Source organism: Furipterus horrens, unplaced genomic scaffold (assembly GCF_987537825.1).
Source record: "Furipterus horrens unplaced genomic scaffold, mFurHor1.1.pri manual_scaffold_3, whole genome shotgun sequence".
Lineage (NCBI taxonomy): Eukaryota > Metazoa > Chordata > Mammalia > Chiroptera > Furipteridae > Furipterus > Furipterus horrens.
Window position 1 is genome coordinate 31,015,491 of NW_028327173.1, and position 21,114 is coordinate 31,036,604.

Genomic DNA, 21,114 nt, shown 5'->3' on the forward strand with positions numbered 1-21,114 from the left:
CCAACACTTGGCTATTGTAAATAGTGCTGCTATGAGCATAGGGGTGCATAAGTTCTTTTGAATTGGTGTTTCAGGATTCTTAGGGTATATTCCCAGCAGTGGAATCACTGGGTCAAAAGGCAGTTCCATTTTTAATTTTTTGAGGAGATTCCATACTGTTTTCCACAGTGGCTACACCAGTCTGCATTCCCACCAACAGTGTACCAGGGTGCCCTTTTCTCCACATCCTGGCCAGCACTTATTGACTGATCAATGATAGTCATTCTGACAGGTATGAGGTGATACCTCATTGTGGTTTTAATTTGCATTTCTCTGATGGCTAATGATGTTGAGTATGGTTTTACATGTTAACTCACAGAAAGTTTTTTCAAAACAGCTAAAGCATCACCTTAGAATTCTGCCTTGGAAACCTTGTCTCTTGAGGTTCTTAGTATTGTAAAAAAGGAAAAAACATTTTAAATAGTATAAGTAAAAGAATAACTAGTGTAAGAATATAAATAAGGAAATTATATCATGTGGTACGTTATCTTTTTTAAGTATTCAAATATTAAATTTCATAAATAAATTATATACATATGCTTTCCAGTCTAGTGATTCTTGCTGTGAAGAGATAAGAGTCTAGACTGGTAATCTGTTTACTTTCTTACATACCTGTTATGGGTTGAAATGTGTGTTGAAGTCCTAATCCCCAATATCTTAAGAATGTGACCTTATTTGGAAATAGGTCTTTACAGAGGAAATACAATTAAAATGAGGTCATAAGGGTAGGCTATAATGTAATATTATTGGTATTCTTACAACAAGGGAAAATTTAGAGACAAACATGCATACAGAGGAGAATGCCGTGTGCATGTGAAGATGGCTATATGAAGGAGAGAAGCCTGGAACAGATCCCTCTTAGCCCTCAGAAGGACCCAACTCTACCAATACCTTGACTTCAGACTTCTAGCCTCTGAAACTGAGAAAATAGATTCTGTTGTTTCTATTTCTATGGTATTTTATTCCAGCAAACCTAAGCAAAAATATATGACACCATAGAACTAGAACTTGTTCAGATCATTGAGAAGTTTATCAGTTAAAGGCCTGTGGCTGAAATCACCACATGATCCTTCTTTATTAACATAGAAAACAGTTACTACAGCCTGATAATAGAGGAAAGAAAACTCATATTCTTCAGATCTTTCTCCGAAGGAAAGGCAAAATATCAGAAGGAAAAGCAAAAGTCAAAATACTTTATTAGTACATTCTTTTAAAAGCAATTTGTCATTACCTAGGAAACAGAAAGCATATTTACAATGACCTATCCTCAGGAATTATCTGGACCTATTAAAACTAAACACTGATTGTCTTGACATTACATTTCTGCCACAGCAGTACGTAATGCCTCCCTTCATGATGCCAGTTTAGGTTGCCAGGTTATAATGAGAATTACATTATAGGAGCATTTTGTAAATCTCTTGAATCAGAAGTAGATTCTCTGTAACTAGAAATACCAAACGCACGTAAGCTTAAATAGTCTACATATTATCTAGACACTTCATTCCTTGATATTTTACACATCCCAACCAGGTATCTGTGACCCTTCAGACTTTCAGAGCTTTCTGTCTGCACTACCTAAGCTTTTTTTAATACAAGCCTATGGTTAAGTTATGAAGAAAAGTATCCTTGTGGGCCAGTCCAAATATGTTTGATATGAAAGCTGAGTCTTTAATGCTTACCAAAAGTTTTCTATCTAAATAAGCTGTTGATGCTTATAACAATATTTTCAAGGACTTTAGTAAAGAAAAGGGGAATCAGGAATATACTAATCAAATCCTGGAATCAGCTAGGTAAATCTAAATGTATGCAAGATCTTTAATACAAATGGCTCCAACTGACTAGTAGAAATAACTTAAAAGTGATTACCATGTATATGAATTTTCCTCTCAGAACTAGACAGAGAACAATTCTTTAAAATGCTTCTCATGGGGGGAAATGAAGAGTTTTGAGAAGTAGTTTTGGATCAAAAGCCATTCATCTTATACTTATGAGTCAGTGTCTATAAGAACTTCCACAGGCATCTACAATTTCATTTTCTCCAAGCCAGGCAGCAGCTTTGTAGTAAGTAGTAAGCTCATAGTTAGGCTTGTCCAAGTACAAGTAAGCTTCACAAAGCTTCATGATCTAATAAAATTCCATCTTCCCAAAGCCAAACAAATATTTTTGGTGACTACTTAGAAAATAGGGAAGAAATTTACCAGGTGCATATCACCTACTGGCCTCTATCACCCTGTTGCAATAAAGGACTATCATTAAGAACCTCCTCTTAATTACCCACTTGCGTCCTTAGCATCAAGGCAAAAAATGTGAGTAAAAGCTTTTTTCATGCTGTTCTCAACAGGGCAAAACTTACCTGTCTATAGAAAGAGCTAGATATTTCCCACATGTCCCTCCCAGTATATCTGTTGCCAATAAAATGTTTGGGGCTAGTAAAACTCCTATCATCAAATAAAAGTAGGAAATAGTTCCACTGGCTTTTTGCTGTGGGTTAAGCTATGGCCATGGAAAACTGTGCTCTGGATTGAATCATGAATGTATAGACATCTTTAAACTGTTTCACTGATTTTCTTACATTACATAAGGGTCATGTTACAGCTTGAATTATACTGGAGAAGCCACTAAAGGGACTATTTGCCAAGAAGTTTCTAGCAAATAATTTTTACAAAGAGGACTCTATCCCTAACTGGACAATTAGAGCATAAATAGCATTTCTATTAGTAAGCTTGAAAAATTTTGTGACCTCTTTATTAATTTAGGATATATTCCATATCCCCTCTCACTTAAATTCTTAGAAAAATAATTCTTTAGTCATTATCTATCAGATACATGAAAAACTCAACAGAAGGTCCTATGACCAAATATGTGTGATTTGCAAAAGGTCAGAGCCTACATTTTCAAAATGTTTCTCATGCTCTCCTACAGTTTATGTTTCATAGTACAGCAACACCTCCTTCACAACGACTGGTGATCATGTTACCAATTTCTGTCCAGGTATCTGAATGAGGGTTATAAACTTCAACTGAGTCCAAGGTACCTGGGGCCAAGAAATCATGGCTGGAAGATCGACCTCCAGAAACATACAGAAGTCCATTGACTGCCACAACACACATGCCTGCTCTAGGCACTTTCATTGAGGCAACTTCAACCCACTTTTCCTGGTGAAGAGAAAAAATTAAGTTAGCAGTGTCATAAAATGATAATAGAGAAAACTGCTGAGAAATCAGATACTATGGTTCTTTTCACATGTTTAAATTTCAAACTCACAATCCAGTCACATCAGTATATAGAACATCTTAAAATGAACATTCAAGTTGATACAGACGAAGTATTGGGTTGGCCAAAAAGTCCGTATGGTTTTTTCCATAAAATAAAGAACACATTTTTCATTTTCACCAATAACTTTATTGATTTGTATATTTTGAGCATATCGACTATCTCCCATGTGGTATAATGTTGATTGTTCTCAGTTAATGTCTTGATTTGATCACTATCAACTTCAACTGGTCTACATGACCATGGAGATCATCCAGTGAAAAATCTCCAGCATGAAACTTTGCAAACCACTTTTGACACGTTCGATTATCCACAGCACCTTCTCCATACACTGCACAAATCTCTTTTTGTGAATTCAGTTGCGTTTTTTTCTTTCTTGAAATAATAAAGCATACTATGCCAAAAACTATGCATATTTTCTTCCATCTTCAATATTAAAATGCTACACAAAAATTCACTAATTTTGATTTTTGTAACAAAATACATGTCGATATGACAGCTATCACAATACAACCTAACATAATTGTTTCGAATGCACTTAAAGACAACTAAGTGCTACGAGAGCCATCTAAGGAAAAAAAACAAATGAACCACTAGTGGGTTTTGGCCAACCCACTAGTTAATTTAGAGGAAAATAATAAAAGAACATGTCTGTGATTAATTATAAAATATTATCAAGAAATAATCTAGAGATTCTATACAGGTAGGCTTTCTGATTAACTAGTTCTATGGAATACAAGTATGTAATGTACACACATACAAACACATACTCAAACTCACAAAGCTCTTAGAAGAAAAGTGCACACACACACACACACACACACAATATACAGAAAGCTTTTAAGAATCTTTGAAATTCTAATGAGTCTTATAAACCTCCAGGAAAATGATATAGCAAAAACCACTTGCCAAATTTATTTGACCATGTAATCCTTTCTGCAAGGACCATGTAGTGGACTTAAGAGATTGCAAAACATTTTCAGAAAGGTAGTATAGATCAGGGGTCAGAAACTACAGCCCATTTGTCTAAGCTTACAAAGTAAGAATTATTTTTCCACATTAAAAAGTTATTTAAAAAAACAAAAGTGAAAATGCCAATAAGAGATTGTATGTGGCCTTTGAATAAAAAGTTTGCTAACTCCTTGTATGCATTATTCCCTAAAGAAACTTCAATAAGCTGCTATAGCCAAAATGAATTGTAAAGTCCTATTTCAGGGAAAATGACTATACCCAGAAAACAGGAAAGCTAATTAAGGTCCTAGGAAATAATCAAAAGAGAAACTGTTAAGTAGGATAGATAGTAAACCAAAGCTGGGAGGAAGAGGGAGACATGTTTCACCCACTAACTCAATAGTCCTGAACCTGGTCTGATAAGATTGCCAGGTGTTCTGAACATCACAAGTAACAACATTTTTAAAAAAAAAAGAAGAAGAAAAGAAAAGAAAAGAAACACCATGACAGCACAGGAGGAGGGAGCCCTTGAAATTCTGTATGTATAGTTTTCACTACCTGGGAGAAAGCCTTTGAAACTGTGTATTCATCCCAAGGTCTAGAATCTTGAAAGTAGCTAAAGAAGTCAATTATCTACAGGGGAGTTCTAAGACTGTCAGCTTATTTCTCAAAAGAAATTTTGCAGGTTACAAGGAATTGGCAAGAAGTATTTCTGGTTACAAGGATTTGGCAAGAAGTATTTAAGCAGGGACCTACAGCCAAGATTGCTCTACCCAGCAAAGCTATCATTTAGAATTGAAGAGCAGATAGAGCTTCCCAGACAAGAAAAAACTAAAGGAGTTCATCATCACCAAACCATTATTATATGAAATGTTAAAGGGACTTATTTAAGAAAAAGAAGAACATCAAAACTATGAACAATAAAATGGCAAAAAATACATATCTATTAACAATTGAATCTGAAAAAGAAACTAAGCAAACAAGAACAGAGATAGAATCATAAATACATAAATACGGAATGTGTTTTGATGATTACCAAATAGGCAGGGAGGTGTGGGGAAATGGGTGAGCAGGGAAGCAGTGAGGGGATTAGGAAGTACAAATAGGTAGTTACAGAATAGCCAAGGGGATGTAAAGTACAGTTTAGGAAATGGAGTAGCCAAATAATTTATACTCATGACCAATGGACATGAACAAAGGTGTGGGGATTGCCTGAGGTGCTGGGTGGAGAGGGTCAAAGGAGGAATAATTGGAACAACTGTAATAGCATAATCAATTAAATATAATTAAAAAAAATAAAGTAATAGAAAAAAATGCCCTGACTCGTGTGGCTCAGTTAGTTGGGCATTGTCCTTCAAAGTGAAAGGTTGCCGGTTTCCTGGTCAGGGCATATGCCTGGGTTGCAGGCTGGATCCCCAGTTGGGGTGCATGCAAGAGGCAACCCTCAATATTTCTCTCAAATATCACTGTTTCTTTCCTCCCTTCTTCTCTCCCTTCTCTCTAAAAATAAATAAATAAAATCTTTTAAAAATTAAAGTAATTGGAAAAATATAAACCAACAACCTATAATTCTATACTCAGCAAAATATCTTCAAAAGTGAAGATGGAAAGAAAGTGCCAGAAATTGAAAGCTAAGAGAATCATGTAGTAGATCAGCACTAAAATATTAAAGAAAGTTCTTCAGGCTATGAGAAAATGATATGAAATACAAACAGCTCTATACAAAAAAATAAACAGAAATGGTAAATATACCCATATTCACGAAAACTTTCTCATTAAAAATAATTGACTGTTTAAATTATGTTAACAGAATATTGTAGAGTTTACAACATATACAGAAATAAAATAGCATAAAGGATGAGAGTGGGAAATGAAAGTATGTTTCTGTAAATTTCTTACATTGAAAGTGAAGTAGTATTATATTATTTGAAATAAGATTTGATACATTAAAAATATATATGTATATAATGTAACCCCTAAAGCTACTACTTAGAAAAAAAGTCTAAGAGATACAGGTAATAGAAAACAAGAGATAAAATGAAATACTAAGATAATCAACATAAAGAAAGAAAAAGGGTGGGATCAAAGAATGTATTATGCAAATAAAATAACAGCAAAAGAGAAGTCTATAAACCAACCATATCTGTAATTATATTACATATATAATGGAAACTCTAAAGACTCCATTTGAAAGTCAGAGACTGTCAAACTGCATAAAAGACACAGAATACATATGTAAAGACATAGGTTTGAAGTAAAAGGAAAAACAAGATATGCCATGCAAATACTAATCAAGACATGAATTAGCTACATTAATGGTTCCATTAATATCAGACAAAGTAGGTTTCAGAACAAAGTTTATTACCAGAGGTAAAGAAAAACGTTTCATACTATAAAAAGGTCAATTCATCAAGTAGGCATAGTAATTTCAATGTGTACAGACTTAATAACAAATAACAGATATTCATTTTTTAAAAACTGGTTTTAGCCCTGGCTGATGTGGCTCAGTGGATTGAGTGCCAGCCTATGAACCAGGGGGTCGCTGGTTCAGTTTCCAGTTAGTGCACGTGCCTGGGTTGCAGGCCAGGTCCCTAGTTGGGGGCATGTGGGAGGCAACCACACATTGATGTTTCTCTCCCTCTCTTTCTCCCTCCCTTTCCCTCTCTCTAGAAATAAATAAAATCTTAAAAAGTATAAAAATAAAAAATTGATTTTAGAGAGAAACAGGATGTGAGGAAGAGAGAGAGAGAGAGGGAGAGAGAGAAACATTGACCTGTTGCTCCACCCATTCATGCCTTCACTGGTTGATTCTTGTATGTGCCCTTACTTGGGATCGAACCAGCAAAGTTGGTGTAGCAGGACGCGACATTCTAACCAACTAAGCTACCTGGCCTGAGTCAATAACAGAGATTTAAAATGTGAATAAACACCTGACAGAAATGAAAGTAATAATAGACAAATCCATAATTATAGGTGGAGATTTCAACACTTATTTTTTAGTAATTTACAAAACAACTGGACACATTGGGAAGACTTGAACGACATTAATCAACTTGACTTAACTGACATTTATAGAACACTACACTCAACAACAGCAGAATATAAATTCTTTTCAGCTACACATGAAACATTTACCAAGACAGAAATCATTCAAACTATGCTCTTTGACCACAATAACATTAAATTAGAATCAATAACACAAAGATACCTGAAAGATCTCCAAGTATTAGGAAATTAAAAAACATACTTCTAATAACTCATTGGTCAAAGAAAAACTTACCAAAGAAATTAGAAGATATTTTGAGATGAATGCTAATTAGAACAAGACATATCAAAATGTGTGGGGTGCTGTTAAAAAAGTGCTTGAAACAATCTATAGCTTTAAAGGTTTACATTATAGAAAAAAAAAGTTCTAAAAATCAATCAGCTAAGTTTCCACTTTAAGAATCTAGAAAAAGAAGAGCAAATTAAACCCAAAACAAATAGAAGGGAGGAAAAAGAAATAGCAATGAATGAAATAGAAGGTGGACAATCAGTAGGAAAAAACTGATGACAACAAAAGTTAGTTCTTTGAAAGAAAAAGAGAAAAAAACCTAAAATGATCAATAATGTGAATGAAAGAATGCACATCACTACAGATATTATAGACATTAAAAGAATAACAGGATACTGGATATTTGAAATCATCTAACCTACCTCTTCAAAGGAATATTTTTCTACAGTATGAAGAGCATCTTGAGTCTCATTCCACCCTCCAATAGAATAGATGCAGTCATTGAGCGCAGCCACCCCGAGATATGCTCTCCTGGTTCCCATTGGAGGAAGTGGAGACCAACGCTTGGAAAGTGGGTCATAAACTTCAAAAGAACGAAGCTCTATTCCTTCATTGCTGATGCCCCCAACTACATAAATTAAACCTGGAAATGAAATATTTTTGTTCAAATGCTATAGAAAATAGGATATAATAATTAGCAAAAGTAATAGTTTTGATTTCAGTTTGCTATGCTGATGCTATATTTAAGTAGGGCTTATTAATTTTTTAAGAGAAAATTGACTTCTGTCTAGTTTATTACAGCTCACATTTAAGCATGTTATGAAGAATTAGGGGTATGAATTTAAAGTGGAATTGAATTTTCAAAGAACCTAATGATGCTATTAAATCTCAGACACGGATTTCCCATCTCATTGTCTGCATGATGATCTCAACTTTCAGATGCACTGCTACCATGAATATGTAAAAAAGGAGAGGTAGAGACTTTTTCCCCCCTAAAAAATATTATGCACTTAAACTGGGAACATCATGACCGTGTTTGGTGACAGCCTACCTGTTGTGCAGTAGACATAAAATAGAGAGTACAACAGAATGTAATTCACAGAGTCCCTTTTTAAATTTGATTGAAACTAACGGCTCTGACCATCTACAATTATTTTTGAGTGCCCCGTGTGTCTCCCATATTCTAAAAGTGAGGAGTTATATGGCATTTTAAGGAATGTGACCTAAATGTTAATAAACTTGGGTTCTAACTCCAGCTTTGCCAGTAACCAGCTATGAAAAAAGACAATTCACAACTTTCCTAATCTTCAGCTTCCTCATTTATAAATAGGGACATTGAAATAGATAATCTCCAATATGCTTCTATAGCTCTATGATTTTAGCTAGAAATATAAAAATAATTAATATGAAACAACTAAAGAATACTATAATATTAAATAACGGAATACAGTCTGCACCATGTGATTCGAACATTAAATGCTAGTGTAAATCTGAGAAGGTACTCACAAAGCAGGAAGAACTTCAGCTGGAAACAAAGCAGGCTGAGTTGTCATATAACAATGGGCAGACTGCTTCCTACTCTGAAGGTACATATAAATCTGCTCTCCAACTCTGGACGGAGAATCAGGTTTTATTTGACGGTGCTTACTACCTCTCAGGTATGACAGACAATTAAAATGATGTCTATATACCATTTTAATATTCAGTACATTTTTCGAATCTACCACAGCATTAAATTCTGTGTGGACTGAATCACAATGTACCTTTTAAAAACAACACTGAAGAAGCCTGTAAGAAGAGACTACGAAGATTGTTTTTGATATTCTCTCCCTACTTATAAATACTTACTAAGGCCTGCATGGAAGAGAAAATTATTAACAATAAAGAATGACATTTTAAATGCTTATTGTGCTAGTCAAGTATTTTTGCCTACCTAAAATTTTAAATTCTAGCTTTGTTTATTTAGAAGAAAAAAAAGATTATTTTGGCAATACAGAAATACAGAAGAGGTTAAAAGCAGAACATCCATATTATTAGTGTTAATCATTTAATAGTAACAGACATGAAATACACTTTTATGCAAATAAAGCCTCAAGCTCAGTTTTTAAAAATATATATTTTCTGGAAAAATATTTTATACAGCAATTACCTTGCATTTCACAACAGCCAAAGTAGTAGCGTGACAAAGCCATGTTGCCAACTACTTCCCATTTATTTTCATCAGGATCAAATCGTTCAATGGTGTTCCCTATCTCAGCTCCAATCCATCCACCTGTAACCAAACAGAAAAATTTTATGTCTGGGATAAAGGAATCTTATTTATCAAAAAACCTTAGAAAACTTCTGATCTGACAACTTCATATTATGGATGATTATCACACGCAACAGAGGGTTTATTCATTCAAGATCACATGAGAAGTTAGGATTTGACTGTAAGTAGAACTCAGATTTTTAACTCTACCTACTTTTAACTAGAGATCTAAAATAAAACAAAACAAAAACTTTAACATATAGCATAGGAAATTTGGTATTTCGCAAAACTATCATTTTTTTTCAAAACTATCTTTTGAAAGAACTTTTGCATATTCAGAATGCTTACATAATCATGAGATGTAACTATGAGCCAAAATGCTCCATTGGACATCTCATCTATATTTTACCTCCATCTCTCTTTAAGAATTTCACATTTGATAATATTCCCCAAGTAATAATATTTTCAAAATAAGAATTTATAAAGCTGAAAGGATACAAGTTTCTCATGGAAGTGAAGGAAAATTTCTAAAGTAATCAGAATCTGATTAAGAATTTATTTTATTATTATTTAAAAATTTTTTTAAATTTATTTTTAGAGAGGGAAAGGGAGAGAGAAAGAGAGTGAGAGAAACACTGATTTGTGAGAGATACATCAATTGATTGCCTCTTGCATGCCCCCAACTGGGGACCTGGCCTGCAACCCAGGCATGTGCCCTGCCTGGGAATTGAACTGGTGACCATTTGGTTCACAGGCCAGCACATAATCCACTGATCCACACCAGCCAGGGCATGATTATGAATTTAAATAACAGACTTACAATCAAGATGGTGGCATAAGTAAACACTGTTTACCTCCTAGCACAACCCCATAAAAATTACAACTAAAATGTAGAAGAATCATCCCTCAGAACAATCAGAAATCGAGTTGAATGGAAGTCTAACAACAACGGAATTAAAGAAACCACAACTATACAGACTGATAGGAGGGGCAGAGACAAGAATGGGCTGGTCCCACATCCACATGTGGTGGATAAAAATTAGGGAGGGATATCTCGGGAGCAAGGAGTTCCAGCCTCAGACCCCAGCCCAGGGTTCCAGTGACAGGAAGATAAATCCTCTGATTGCAAAAACCAGTGGGGATTGAGTCAGTGGAAGAAACTGCTAAAGTCCCAAGCAGTTTCCCTTAAAGAACCCACACATGGACTTACTCAGACTCACTCCCTCCGAGCTCCAGTACTAGGGTAGCAGCTTGAAAGGCACTAGTGGCATGCAGGGAGAAACTGAAGTGTCTGGCATCAAAGTGGGAGCTAGGGGATAGCTTTCTCCAAGAGAGAAAGGCGGGCAGAGGTCATTGTCCCTTTTCTGAACCCACCCCCAAAGAGCCACAGAGCCCACAAGTGAGTAATATATCTGAGATTCCATCAACCTGGCTAACATTGTTTGCCCCACTCTGAAGATCCCAAGATTCTGTCCCACCCAACTTACGGGCCCACCCAAACTGTTTACCATGGCTTTACCATATGAATGGCTGGTCTTAGCTGAATGCCTCACAAATTCCTAAACTTTATCAAACAAGCACCAGCCAGCCTCATTAAGCCCCCTGCCCCTGTACCTGTTGCTAAGTGGTCCCAGGCCCAGTATTAGCACCAGCCAGCCTAGATTCACAGCTTGGCCTCACCTGGGCATTTCAGATTGCTTTACAGCTCATGCAGGGTGGCCCAAGGTAGAACACAGGTGGGGGCTGACCCTTGGCCTGCACCACCCAGGAAACCCCACGGTGCCCAGTGGACATCTACAGGTCATGTTGGAGCACCACCACCCTGCCTTTGCACAGCTGATCCTCCACAGAGGGCAGAGGTTGGTGGTCAGTGGTCCCAGCCAGTCGTTGTAGCTAACTGGCCTAAGTAAATCTTCCCACTGACCTGCCAGTGCCAATCAAGGCTCAACTACAAGAGAAGGATGTACTCAGCCCACACAAAGGGCGCACCTCGAGTACCCTGTTTGGGTGATAGGGACAGCTGTGCCACTGGACCCTACAGGACACCTACTACATGAGATCATGCTACCAAGATACAGAGTCAAAGCAGCTCTACCTAATACATAGAAACAAACACAGGGAGGCTGCCAAAAAGAGGAGACAAAGAAACATGGCCCAAATGAAAGAACAGATCAAAACTTCAGAAAAAGTGCTAAACAAAATGGAGACAAGCAATCAATCAGATGCAGAGTTCAAAACACTGGTTATAAGGATGCTCAAGAATTCAGTGAGTACCTTGACAGCATAAAAAAGATTCAGTCAGAAATGAAGGAACTAAAGAATAATTTATAGGGAAACAACAGTACAGTGCATAAAGCTGAGAATCAAATCAATGATCTGGAACATAAAGAAGCAAAAAACAACCAATCAGAACCAGAAGAAGAAAAAAGAATCCAAAACAATGAGAACAGTGTAAGCAGCCTCTGGGACTTTTAGCGTTCTAACATTTGCCTCAAAGGGGTGCCAGAAGGAGAAGAGGAAGAAAAAGAAACTGGAAATCTATTTGAAAAATAATAAAAGAAAACTTCCCTAATGTGGTGAAGGGAATAGACATGCAAGTCCAGGAAGCACAGAGTCCCAAACGAGAGGATGCAAAGAGGCCCACACCTAGACACATTATAATTAAAATGCCGAAGGTTTAAGATAAAGGAGAATCTTAAAGCAGCAAGAGAAATATTCAAAGTCATGAAAGTGGGACTTTCAGCCAAGATTACTCTATTCAGCAAAGCTATCATTTAGAATTGAAGGGCAGATAAAGAGCCTCCCAGACAAGAAAAAACTAAAGAAGTTCATTATCACCAAACCATTATTATATGAAATGTTAAAGGGACTTATTTAAGAAAAAGAACATCAAAACTATGAATCATAAAATGGCAAAAGTACATTCAACAAATGAATCTAAAAAAACAAACTAAGCAAACAAGAAGAACAGAGACAGAATCATGGACATGAAGAGCATTTTGATGGTTACCAGATGAGAGGGAGGTGGGAGGGAATGGTGAAGAAGTGAGGGGATTAGAAATACAAATAGATAGTTACAGAATAGCCATGGGGATGTAAAATACAGTATAGGAGATGGAGTAGCCAAAGAACTTATATGCATGACATTGACATGAACAATGGTGTGACAATTGCCTGAGGGAAAGAAGGGTGCTGGGTGGATGGGGGCTAAGGGGGAATAATTGGGACAACTGTAATAGAATAATCAATAAAATATAATTAAAAAAGAATTTAAATAATATTAGATATCCTTAAATGAAGAGCATAATTACCCAAAGCATAGATAGCCCCATTACAGACACATACTCCCAAGCCACAGCGGGGGTGATTCATTGAAGCTACAGTTGTCCACTGTTTAGTAACTGGATCATAGCATTCAGTACAGTCAAAAATCATTGAATCTTTTTCACCTGAGTTAAATAAAAGAGACACATATGAGGAGGTTTAGTAATGCTAATAGCCTAGAACCATAATATTTACAATATTCAGTAACATTCAATGTTGCCAGAAATTCAACTATTATGTCTGATTTTATATATTTATTAAAATTCATTTGCCCAGAAAGTGCTTTTTGAATCCACAGCACCATCATTTAGTAAAGTCCATTTAATGAAGCAATGGAACAATTTCCCTATTATCTATTTCTAATTCTACCACCAAACAATCCATATAATTTGCATTTTGACACTTGTAAAATTTGAGTTTTAATGTAATCTTTATCTAGCAACAAATAGAAAATGAAATTCGAAAAAAAGATATCATGTAAGCCCTCTCTGGTGTGGCTTAGTGTGTTGGGCATCGTCCTGCAAACCAAAAAGGTTGTTGGTTTGATAATGCCTGGCTGAGTTGCAAGCCAGGTCCCTGGTTGGGAGCATGTGACAGGCAACCAATCAATGTTTCCCTTGCATATCTATGTTTTTGTCCCTCTTTTTCACCCTCCCCTCCCCTCTCTCTAAAAATAAATAAATAAATAAAATTTAAAAAAAATGATATAACTTGAAATAAAATTTTAAAATATACTATACCTAGGAGTAAATCTAATCAAATATTGTCCAAGACTACAAGACCTCAACGGTTAAAACTTATACATTTATTTGTTTATTTATGAAAGATTTTATTTATTTATTTTTAGAGAAAGGGGAAGGGAAGGAGAAAGAGAGGGAGAGAAACATGATGTTAGAGAGAAACATTGATGGGTTGCCTCTTATACGCACCCTGACTGGGGACCTAACCGCAACCCAGGCTTGTGCCCCGACAGGGAACAAACTGGTGACCTTTCACTTTGTGGGACGATGCCCAACCAACTGAGCCACACTGGTCAGGGCTATAAACTTTATTTAGATAATTTTTCTTTCTTTTTTAATCCTCTCCCAAGGATATATTCACTGATTCTAGAGAGAGCGAGAGAGAAAAAGAAGGAGAGAGAGAGAAATATTGATCAATTGCCTCCTGCATGCACCTGACTGGGGCAAAAACCTCAATCCAGGTATGTGCCCTGACCAGGAATCAATAGCAACCTTTCAGTTCATGGAATGAATCTCCAATCAACTGAGCCAGTGCTATTTAGATAAAACTTTAAATTAAGGAATATCTAAATAAGTGACGAAATGTATCATCTTCATGAATTAGGAGATTCAATGTAAAGATGATTATCCCCAAACTGATTTATAGCTATAATAAATTCCCAAATTTTAAACTATCCTTTCTTTTTTATTGTATTATACTTAACACAACTTAAAATTTACTCTCCCAACAATTTTTAAGTTTACAGTTCAGTGATGTTAAACACATTCACATTGTTGTGTGACTATCACAACTACCTATCACATAACTCTTTTCATCTTGTCAAAATGAAACTCTATGTCTATTAAACAAAATATCCCCATTTTCCCTCCCCCAACCCCTGGTATCACCATTATACTTTGTCTTTATGATTTTTGAATGCTCTAAGTATCTTATATAAGCAGAATCACACAGTATTATTTTAAAAAACAAACTGACCCTTAAAGTGATATGGGAAGTACAGATAATAATAACGAGAAACTGTCCTGTCAGATAAGCTTATCAGACTTAAAACAGAGTTACAGTAATTAATATAGGGATAGACAAAGACCAATGGAACAGAAAAGAAATCTAGAAACAGATCCAGCCTATATGATTACTTGACATATGACAATTTGTACTGCAGAGCAGTGGGGAAAAACGTTTTTTTAACCTTAGGATAATTGTTTATATAGATATATAGATATATATATATTAAAAAAAAAAACTGGTTCCCTACTCCCTACTCACACTACTTATAAACTCAGATTCAGGTAGATTACAGACATAAATGTAAATAGAAAAACTATAAAATTTTACAAAACAATAAAGGTATATATCTCTGTGACTTTGGCATATGGTAGGACTTCCTTAAAAGTACAAGAGCCCTGGTCAGTGGTGGCACAGTTGGTTGGAACCTCATTCTATAAACCATAGGTCACTGTTTGATTCCTGGTCAGAGCACATCACCTATGTTGCAGGTTCAGTCCCAGTTGGGGTGCATACGAGAGACAACTGATTGATGTTTTTCTCTCATCAATGTTTCTCCCTCTCTCTCACTCCCTACTTTCCCCTCTCTCTAAAATCAATAAGCATATCTTTGTGTGAGGATAATGAATACATACATACATACATACAAGAAACACTAACCACAAAGGGAAAAAAATAATTGAGTTGGCTACATTAAAATTAGGCCCTGGCTGGGTAGCTTGGAGTAGCTCTCAGTTGGATAGAGCATCAACCTGATGCGCCAAGGTTGTGGGTTCCATCCCCAGTCAGGGCACATACAAGAATCAACCAATGACGCATAAAGAAGTGGAACAACAAACCATCTCTCTCTCTCTCTCTCTCTCCCTCTCTCAGTCTCTCAAATCAATAAATTTAAAAAAAAATTAAAAAAATAAAATAAAATAAAAACATCTGCTTGTCAGAAGATCCCATAAAGAGTGTGAAAGGTGAAGCAGCAGAGTAGGAAAGATATTTGCAGAACATATAACTTTATGAGGGCGTAGAATCCTGAATGGATACACAACTCCTACTGTGCAGTAAACAGTTAACCTAGCAGGTCTGAGAAGGCCTGTCCTTAGAAAGGCCTGCTTTGCAAGGTTGATCCTTGGCTGGAGTATGAGAACATGGCTAGTAAACAGTTTTATACACTGATATAAAAATTTCCCCAAATAATGAGTGGCTTTTTCTCCTGATTAAAAAAAATCTTAAGTATATTTTATTGATTATGCTATTACATTGTCCCAATTTTTTCCCCTTTCCCCCTCTCTGCCTGGCAACCCCCTCCCTTAGTTCATGTCCATGGGTCATGCATACAAGTTCCTTGGCTTCTCCATTTCCCACACTATTCTCAACATCCCCATCTATTTTGTACCTACCTGTTATGCTTCTTGATCCCTGCAACCTTTCCCCCATTTTCCCGCTGCCCCCTCCCCACTGACAACTCTCCATATGATCTCCATATCTATGGTTCTGTTCCTGTTTTAGACGTTTGCTTAGTTTGTTTTTGTTTTTTAGATTTGATAGTTATGAGTTTGTTGTCATTTTATTGTTCATAGTTCTAATCTTTTTCTTAAATGTGTTCCTTTAACATTTCATATAATAAGGGCTTGGTGATGATGAACTCCTATTGCTTTACCTTGTTTGGGAAGTACTTTATATGCCCTTCCATTCTAAATGAGAGCTTTGCTGGATAGAGTAATCTTAGTTGAAGGCCCTGGCTTTTCATTATTTTGAATATTTCTTGCCAGTCCCTTCTTGCCTGCAAAGTTTCTTTTGCAAAATCAGCTGACAGTCTCATGGAAACTTCTTTGTAGGTAAGTCTCTGCTTTTCTCTAGCTGCTTTTAAGATTCTTTCTTTAAGCCCTGGCTGCTGTGGCTCAGTGGATTGAGTGTTGGCCTGCGAACCAAGTGTTGCTGGTTCAATTCCCAGTCAGGGCACACAACTAGGTTGCACGTCAGGTCACCAGTTGGGGGCGCAAGTGAGAGGCAACCACACAGTGATGTTTCTCTCCCTCTCTTTCTCCGTTCCCCTCTCTCTGAAAAAAAAAAAAAAAATAATAATAAATTATTTTAAAAAAAGATTCTTTATCTTTAAACTTTTGGCATTTTAATGATGATGTGTGTTGGAGTGGTCCTCTCTGGGTCTAGCTTGTTTGGGACTCTGTGCTTGCTGGACTTGTATACCTATTTCCTTTGCCAAATTAGGGAAGTTTTCCTTCATTATTTTTTCAAATAAGTTTTTCAATTTCTTGCTCTTCCCCTTCTCCTTCTGGCATCCCTATGATTCAGGTGTTGGTACAGTTAAAGTTGTCCCAGAGGTTCCTAAGCCTCTCCTCATTTTTCCTCAATTCTTGTTTCTTCATTCTGTACTGGTTGACTGTTAATTTCTTCCTTATGTTCCAAATCATTGATTTGAACCCCAGCTTCCTTTCCTTCACCATTGGTTTCATGTGGATTTTTCTTCATTTCACTTAGTATAGCCTTCACTTCTTCCCTCATGTGTTTGCTGTACTCAGTCATGTCTGTCATGTCTGTGAGCATCATTATCACCAGTGTTTTGAACTCTATGTCTGTTAGGTTGGCTATCTCATCACTTAGTTCTCCTACTGGAGCCTTGATCTGCTCCCTATTTTGGGCCATACTTCTCTGTCTCCTCAACTTGACAGCCTCCTGTGTTTGCCTGTGTCTTAGGTACCTGTTACATTATAAGGAGCAGAGCCTGAGGTATTTGTCAGTGCGGGGCAACCAGTTTCACCTCCTTGTGGCACTGTATGTGGTAGAGGGGTCAGAGAGGGAAAAACTCTGTTTGCTCAGCACTCGCTCCTTTTCCCGTCATTTCACTCGCTTCCTGTATGCAACAGGTGCCCCTCTGGCTGTTGTTCTGGCCGTCATTCCCAGAGTGGGTGGGTTTGTAGACCTTAAGACCAGGGGGCCTCTAAACAGACTCTCAAGAGAGACAGGCAGTTTCTTCCACTGCCCCAGCCTCCAATGGTTTTCATAGGCAGAAGCAATGAGGCTTTATTTTCCCTGGTGCTGTGTGGACTGCCCGGGGACTAGGATTGCTTCCCAGGCATCCCTCCCAGCTTTTATAATATAACGTGTGACTGCTCTTTCTGACTGCCAGCCACCGCCATGGCCTTGCTGCCACCACTGCTGCTACTGCCACAGCTGTCACACCACATCCTCTTCACTCCAGCTCCGCCCTTCCTATCTGTCTGGATGGGTATTGCTTCTTTATATATTTGTTAGACTTCATGCAGTTAGATTTTCTGGTTGTTTTGGTTGTTTTTTATTTTGAGATAGATGTAATCTTTCTTATGGTTGTGGAAGGAGGAAAAGTGTGTCTACCTATGCCTCCATCTTGGCTGGGAGTAAGAGTGGCTTTTTGAGTGAAAAAAATGTTCTGGAATTAGAGCTGATGGTTGCACAAGTTGGCGAACATACTAAAAACCACTGAACTGTAAACTCTAAATAGTGAATTTTTTAAAAAAGATTTTATTTATTTTTAGAGAGAGGGGAAGGGAAGGGGAAAGAGAGGATCATCAATGTGTTGTTGTCTCTTGTGTGTCCCCAGCTGGGACCAGGCCTGCAACCTGGGCATGTGCCCTGACTGGGAATCGAACTTGCAACCCTTTGGTTTTCGCAGGCTGATGCTCAATCCACTGAGACACACCAGCCAGGGCTAAATGGTGAATTTTATGGTATGTAAATTATGCCTTAACTTTTAAAATATTTAGAAAATTATCCCAGATATGTATCTAGAAGGAAATAAACTAACTATTAACTGTGATTATCTCTGGGTGGTATAATTATAGTATGGGTAATTTTCCTTTTCTTGTTTTTATTACTTTTTAAAATTTTTATTCATTTTTAGAGAGAGGGTAAGGAACAGAGAAAGAAAGGGAGAGAAGCATCAATGTGAGAGAGAAACATCAATCAATTGTCTCCCATACATGCCCCCGACAAGGACTGAGCCCACAACCCAGGCATGGGTTCTGACCAGGAATTGAACCAGTAACCTTTCACCTTGTGGGAGGATGCCCAACCAACTAGGCCACAGAGTTCAGGGATTTCTTTTCTTTTTTTTTTTTTTAGCAAAATTTTCTACAACAAACCTAGGTTACTTTGATAATAAAACTTATTTTAAGATTATATAATAAGAAATATCTTAAGATAGCAATGTTGGTAGCATTAATAATAGCTAGCAAAGTCATAGCATTATTTTTTTCTTCTGTCTGAAAGTCATAGCATTTCTGAAGAGTCTTCATAATTACTCTGGCATTAGGAAAGGGGATACATATATATGGAAGTGTCATATGGGACACTGTGACCCTAGGTTAAACAGGAGAGTTCATGCAATGAAACTATCCACAACAGCCAAAATACATACCTAAAAAGAACTATTAGAGTTCTAGTCAAAGATTATATAGAATTATGGTTTTAAGGCTTAAAATTCTATTTGTTGGGATTTTCAGATGTACCATGAGATTCGTTGATTTAATGAAGGTTTTGAGTGACAATTATGTCCTCTCCAAAGGATAAAAATAAAATATTCCCTACTGATGGTGTCATAGTCAGAAAATAATAAAAATTTTGATATACAGTTGTTAGTATTTTAGATTGACCCATAGAAATGAAGCGAAAGGATTCGCTATAAGGGTTAGAGATGAACTATCTCAATCTCAACTTGTTGTTATAACAACAAAATTATCCAGAAGTAATACGAAGATTAAGAGTCAGCATTTTTTTCTCTTTAGGTCCCTCTCTGATTATTTCCCTCCAACATTCAAATCTCCCTTAATTTAAATTTATTCATTAATCATTTTATAATTCACAATAATAGTTTCAGAAAACACAATGATTTCAATCAAGAAACATATCCCAATGTCTAGTTGACTTGTTTTTATATATCCCACTGTCCAGATAACTTAATTAAAAATCTGTAATGCAGCTTCTAGAATTTAAAAAATTTTATCATATGTTGACCTAAATTTTGATGCCACATTTTATGAACAACTTTTCATTAAAACCAAAACTAAATATTCTGCCTTATGATAAATCACAGTATCCCTCTACTCTGAAATATTAAATCTTATGCTACCTTTTTTTTTACTTATTTGTTCAATAAATATGTAATAAGCACAACTGTATCTATCTATATCCCATAGTACCTAGCAATATATAAGGCATAGAAGAATCCAGCCAACTTATAGCTAGAGACTAATAAGGGAAATAAGACATTATCATTATTACCTCCAATAGCGTAGACCATTCCTCCCAGAACTGCTACTCCCAGCCCACATCGAGCCTGATGAAGTGAAGACACAGTGGTCCAGTACTGGCTAAAGGTGTCAAAACGTTCTACACAGCTCAGGGCTCTGCTATCACTCCAACGACCCCCCTGCAACCGAGTATATCCACCTGAACAAAGGAAGGGTAAGAGGAACACCGCACATCCCTTACTGCTAAATATGGAAATGGTAGTAAAGAGAAAAATCTAGCCTTCTACATCTAGACATTTCAGTATAATTATTTCACAGCAAGGAATAGCCTGCCATATATACATATACTACTCTTAAATGTGCCACGCCCTGAAAGATTATGACTTAAATGCAATGAGTTAACCACAGTGTTCTATTACCTGGTCTTGGTTATAACAGAATATTAGATAAAACATAAGTCTAGGAGCTGATGATTCGTTGAGTTAAAAAGTTTCATTATGACTTCTATTCATGTTTTTTAATTAAAAATAGTGAGTTAAAATTCTGGTTTGACTGCACATCCCATCATTAAAAGAAGTTTATCATGCACTCAAAAATTACATATTTATATATCATAGCATACATAAAATTATAAAATTATAATTTATTACATACATATAAATTATACAGAAAGTGTTTATATATAAATTATATTATGTATATAAGTTTGGGCAATCCATCAATATATATATCAAATATTAATAAGGTTTAATGCTTTTTAAAATAAAAATGAATAGAGGTTTTACTATGTTCATCTGATATGCCTATGGATTATCCTGCATACCCACACTTTGGAGACCACTGGTTCCTATCATCCCTAATAACCATATAAGACACTGTGAATAGTTAATATTTTTGAGATTTATTTTCCTTATATTTCACTAGAATTCAAATTTTCAACTTTTAAAGTAATATTTCTTTAGTCAGCTATTGATAATCATTGAATAACCTAAGAACCCAAAGTTTTGGATCACAGA

General features: G+C 36.2%; 1 protein-coding gene across 3 annotated transcripts in view; it reads right to left on the bottom strand.

Moving 5' to 3' along the window:
• Positions 1-1,211: 1,211 nt before the first annotated feature.
• KLHL27 (kelch like family member 27) overlaps positions 1,212-21,114 on the bottom strand; it is a 29,230-nt gene continuing 9,327 nt past the window's right edge. For 2 of the 3 annotated variants that reach the window (XM_090269365.1, XM_090269366.1), the window contains exons 5-9: positions 20,130-20,297; positions 13,100-13,237; positions 9,687-9,809; positions 7,960-8,180; positions 1,212-3,194 (exon numbers count right to left, since the gene is read on the bottom strand). In XM_090269365.1, the coding sequence (XP_090125491.1) occupies positions 2,970-3,194; positions 7,960-8,180; positions 9,687-9,809; positions 13,100-13,237; positions 20,130-20,297 (875 nt within the window). In that variant the 3' untranslated portion in view covers positions 1,212-2,969. The remainder of the gene's footprint in view (positions 3,195-7,959; positions 8,181-9,686; positions 9,810-13,099; positions 13,238-20,129; positions 20,298-21,114) is intronic. The other variant, XM_090269367.1, reaches the window with a different exon arrangement.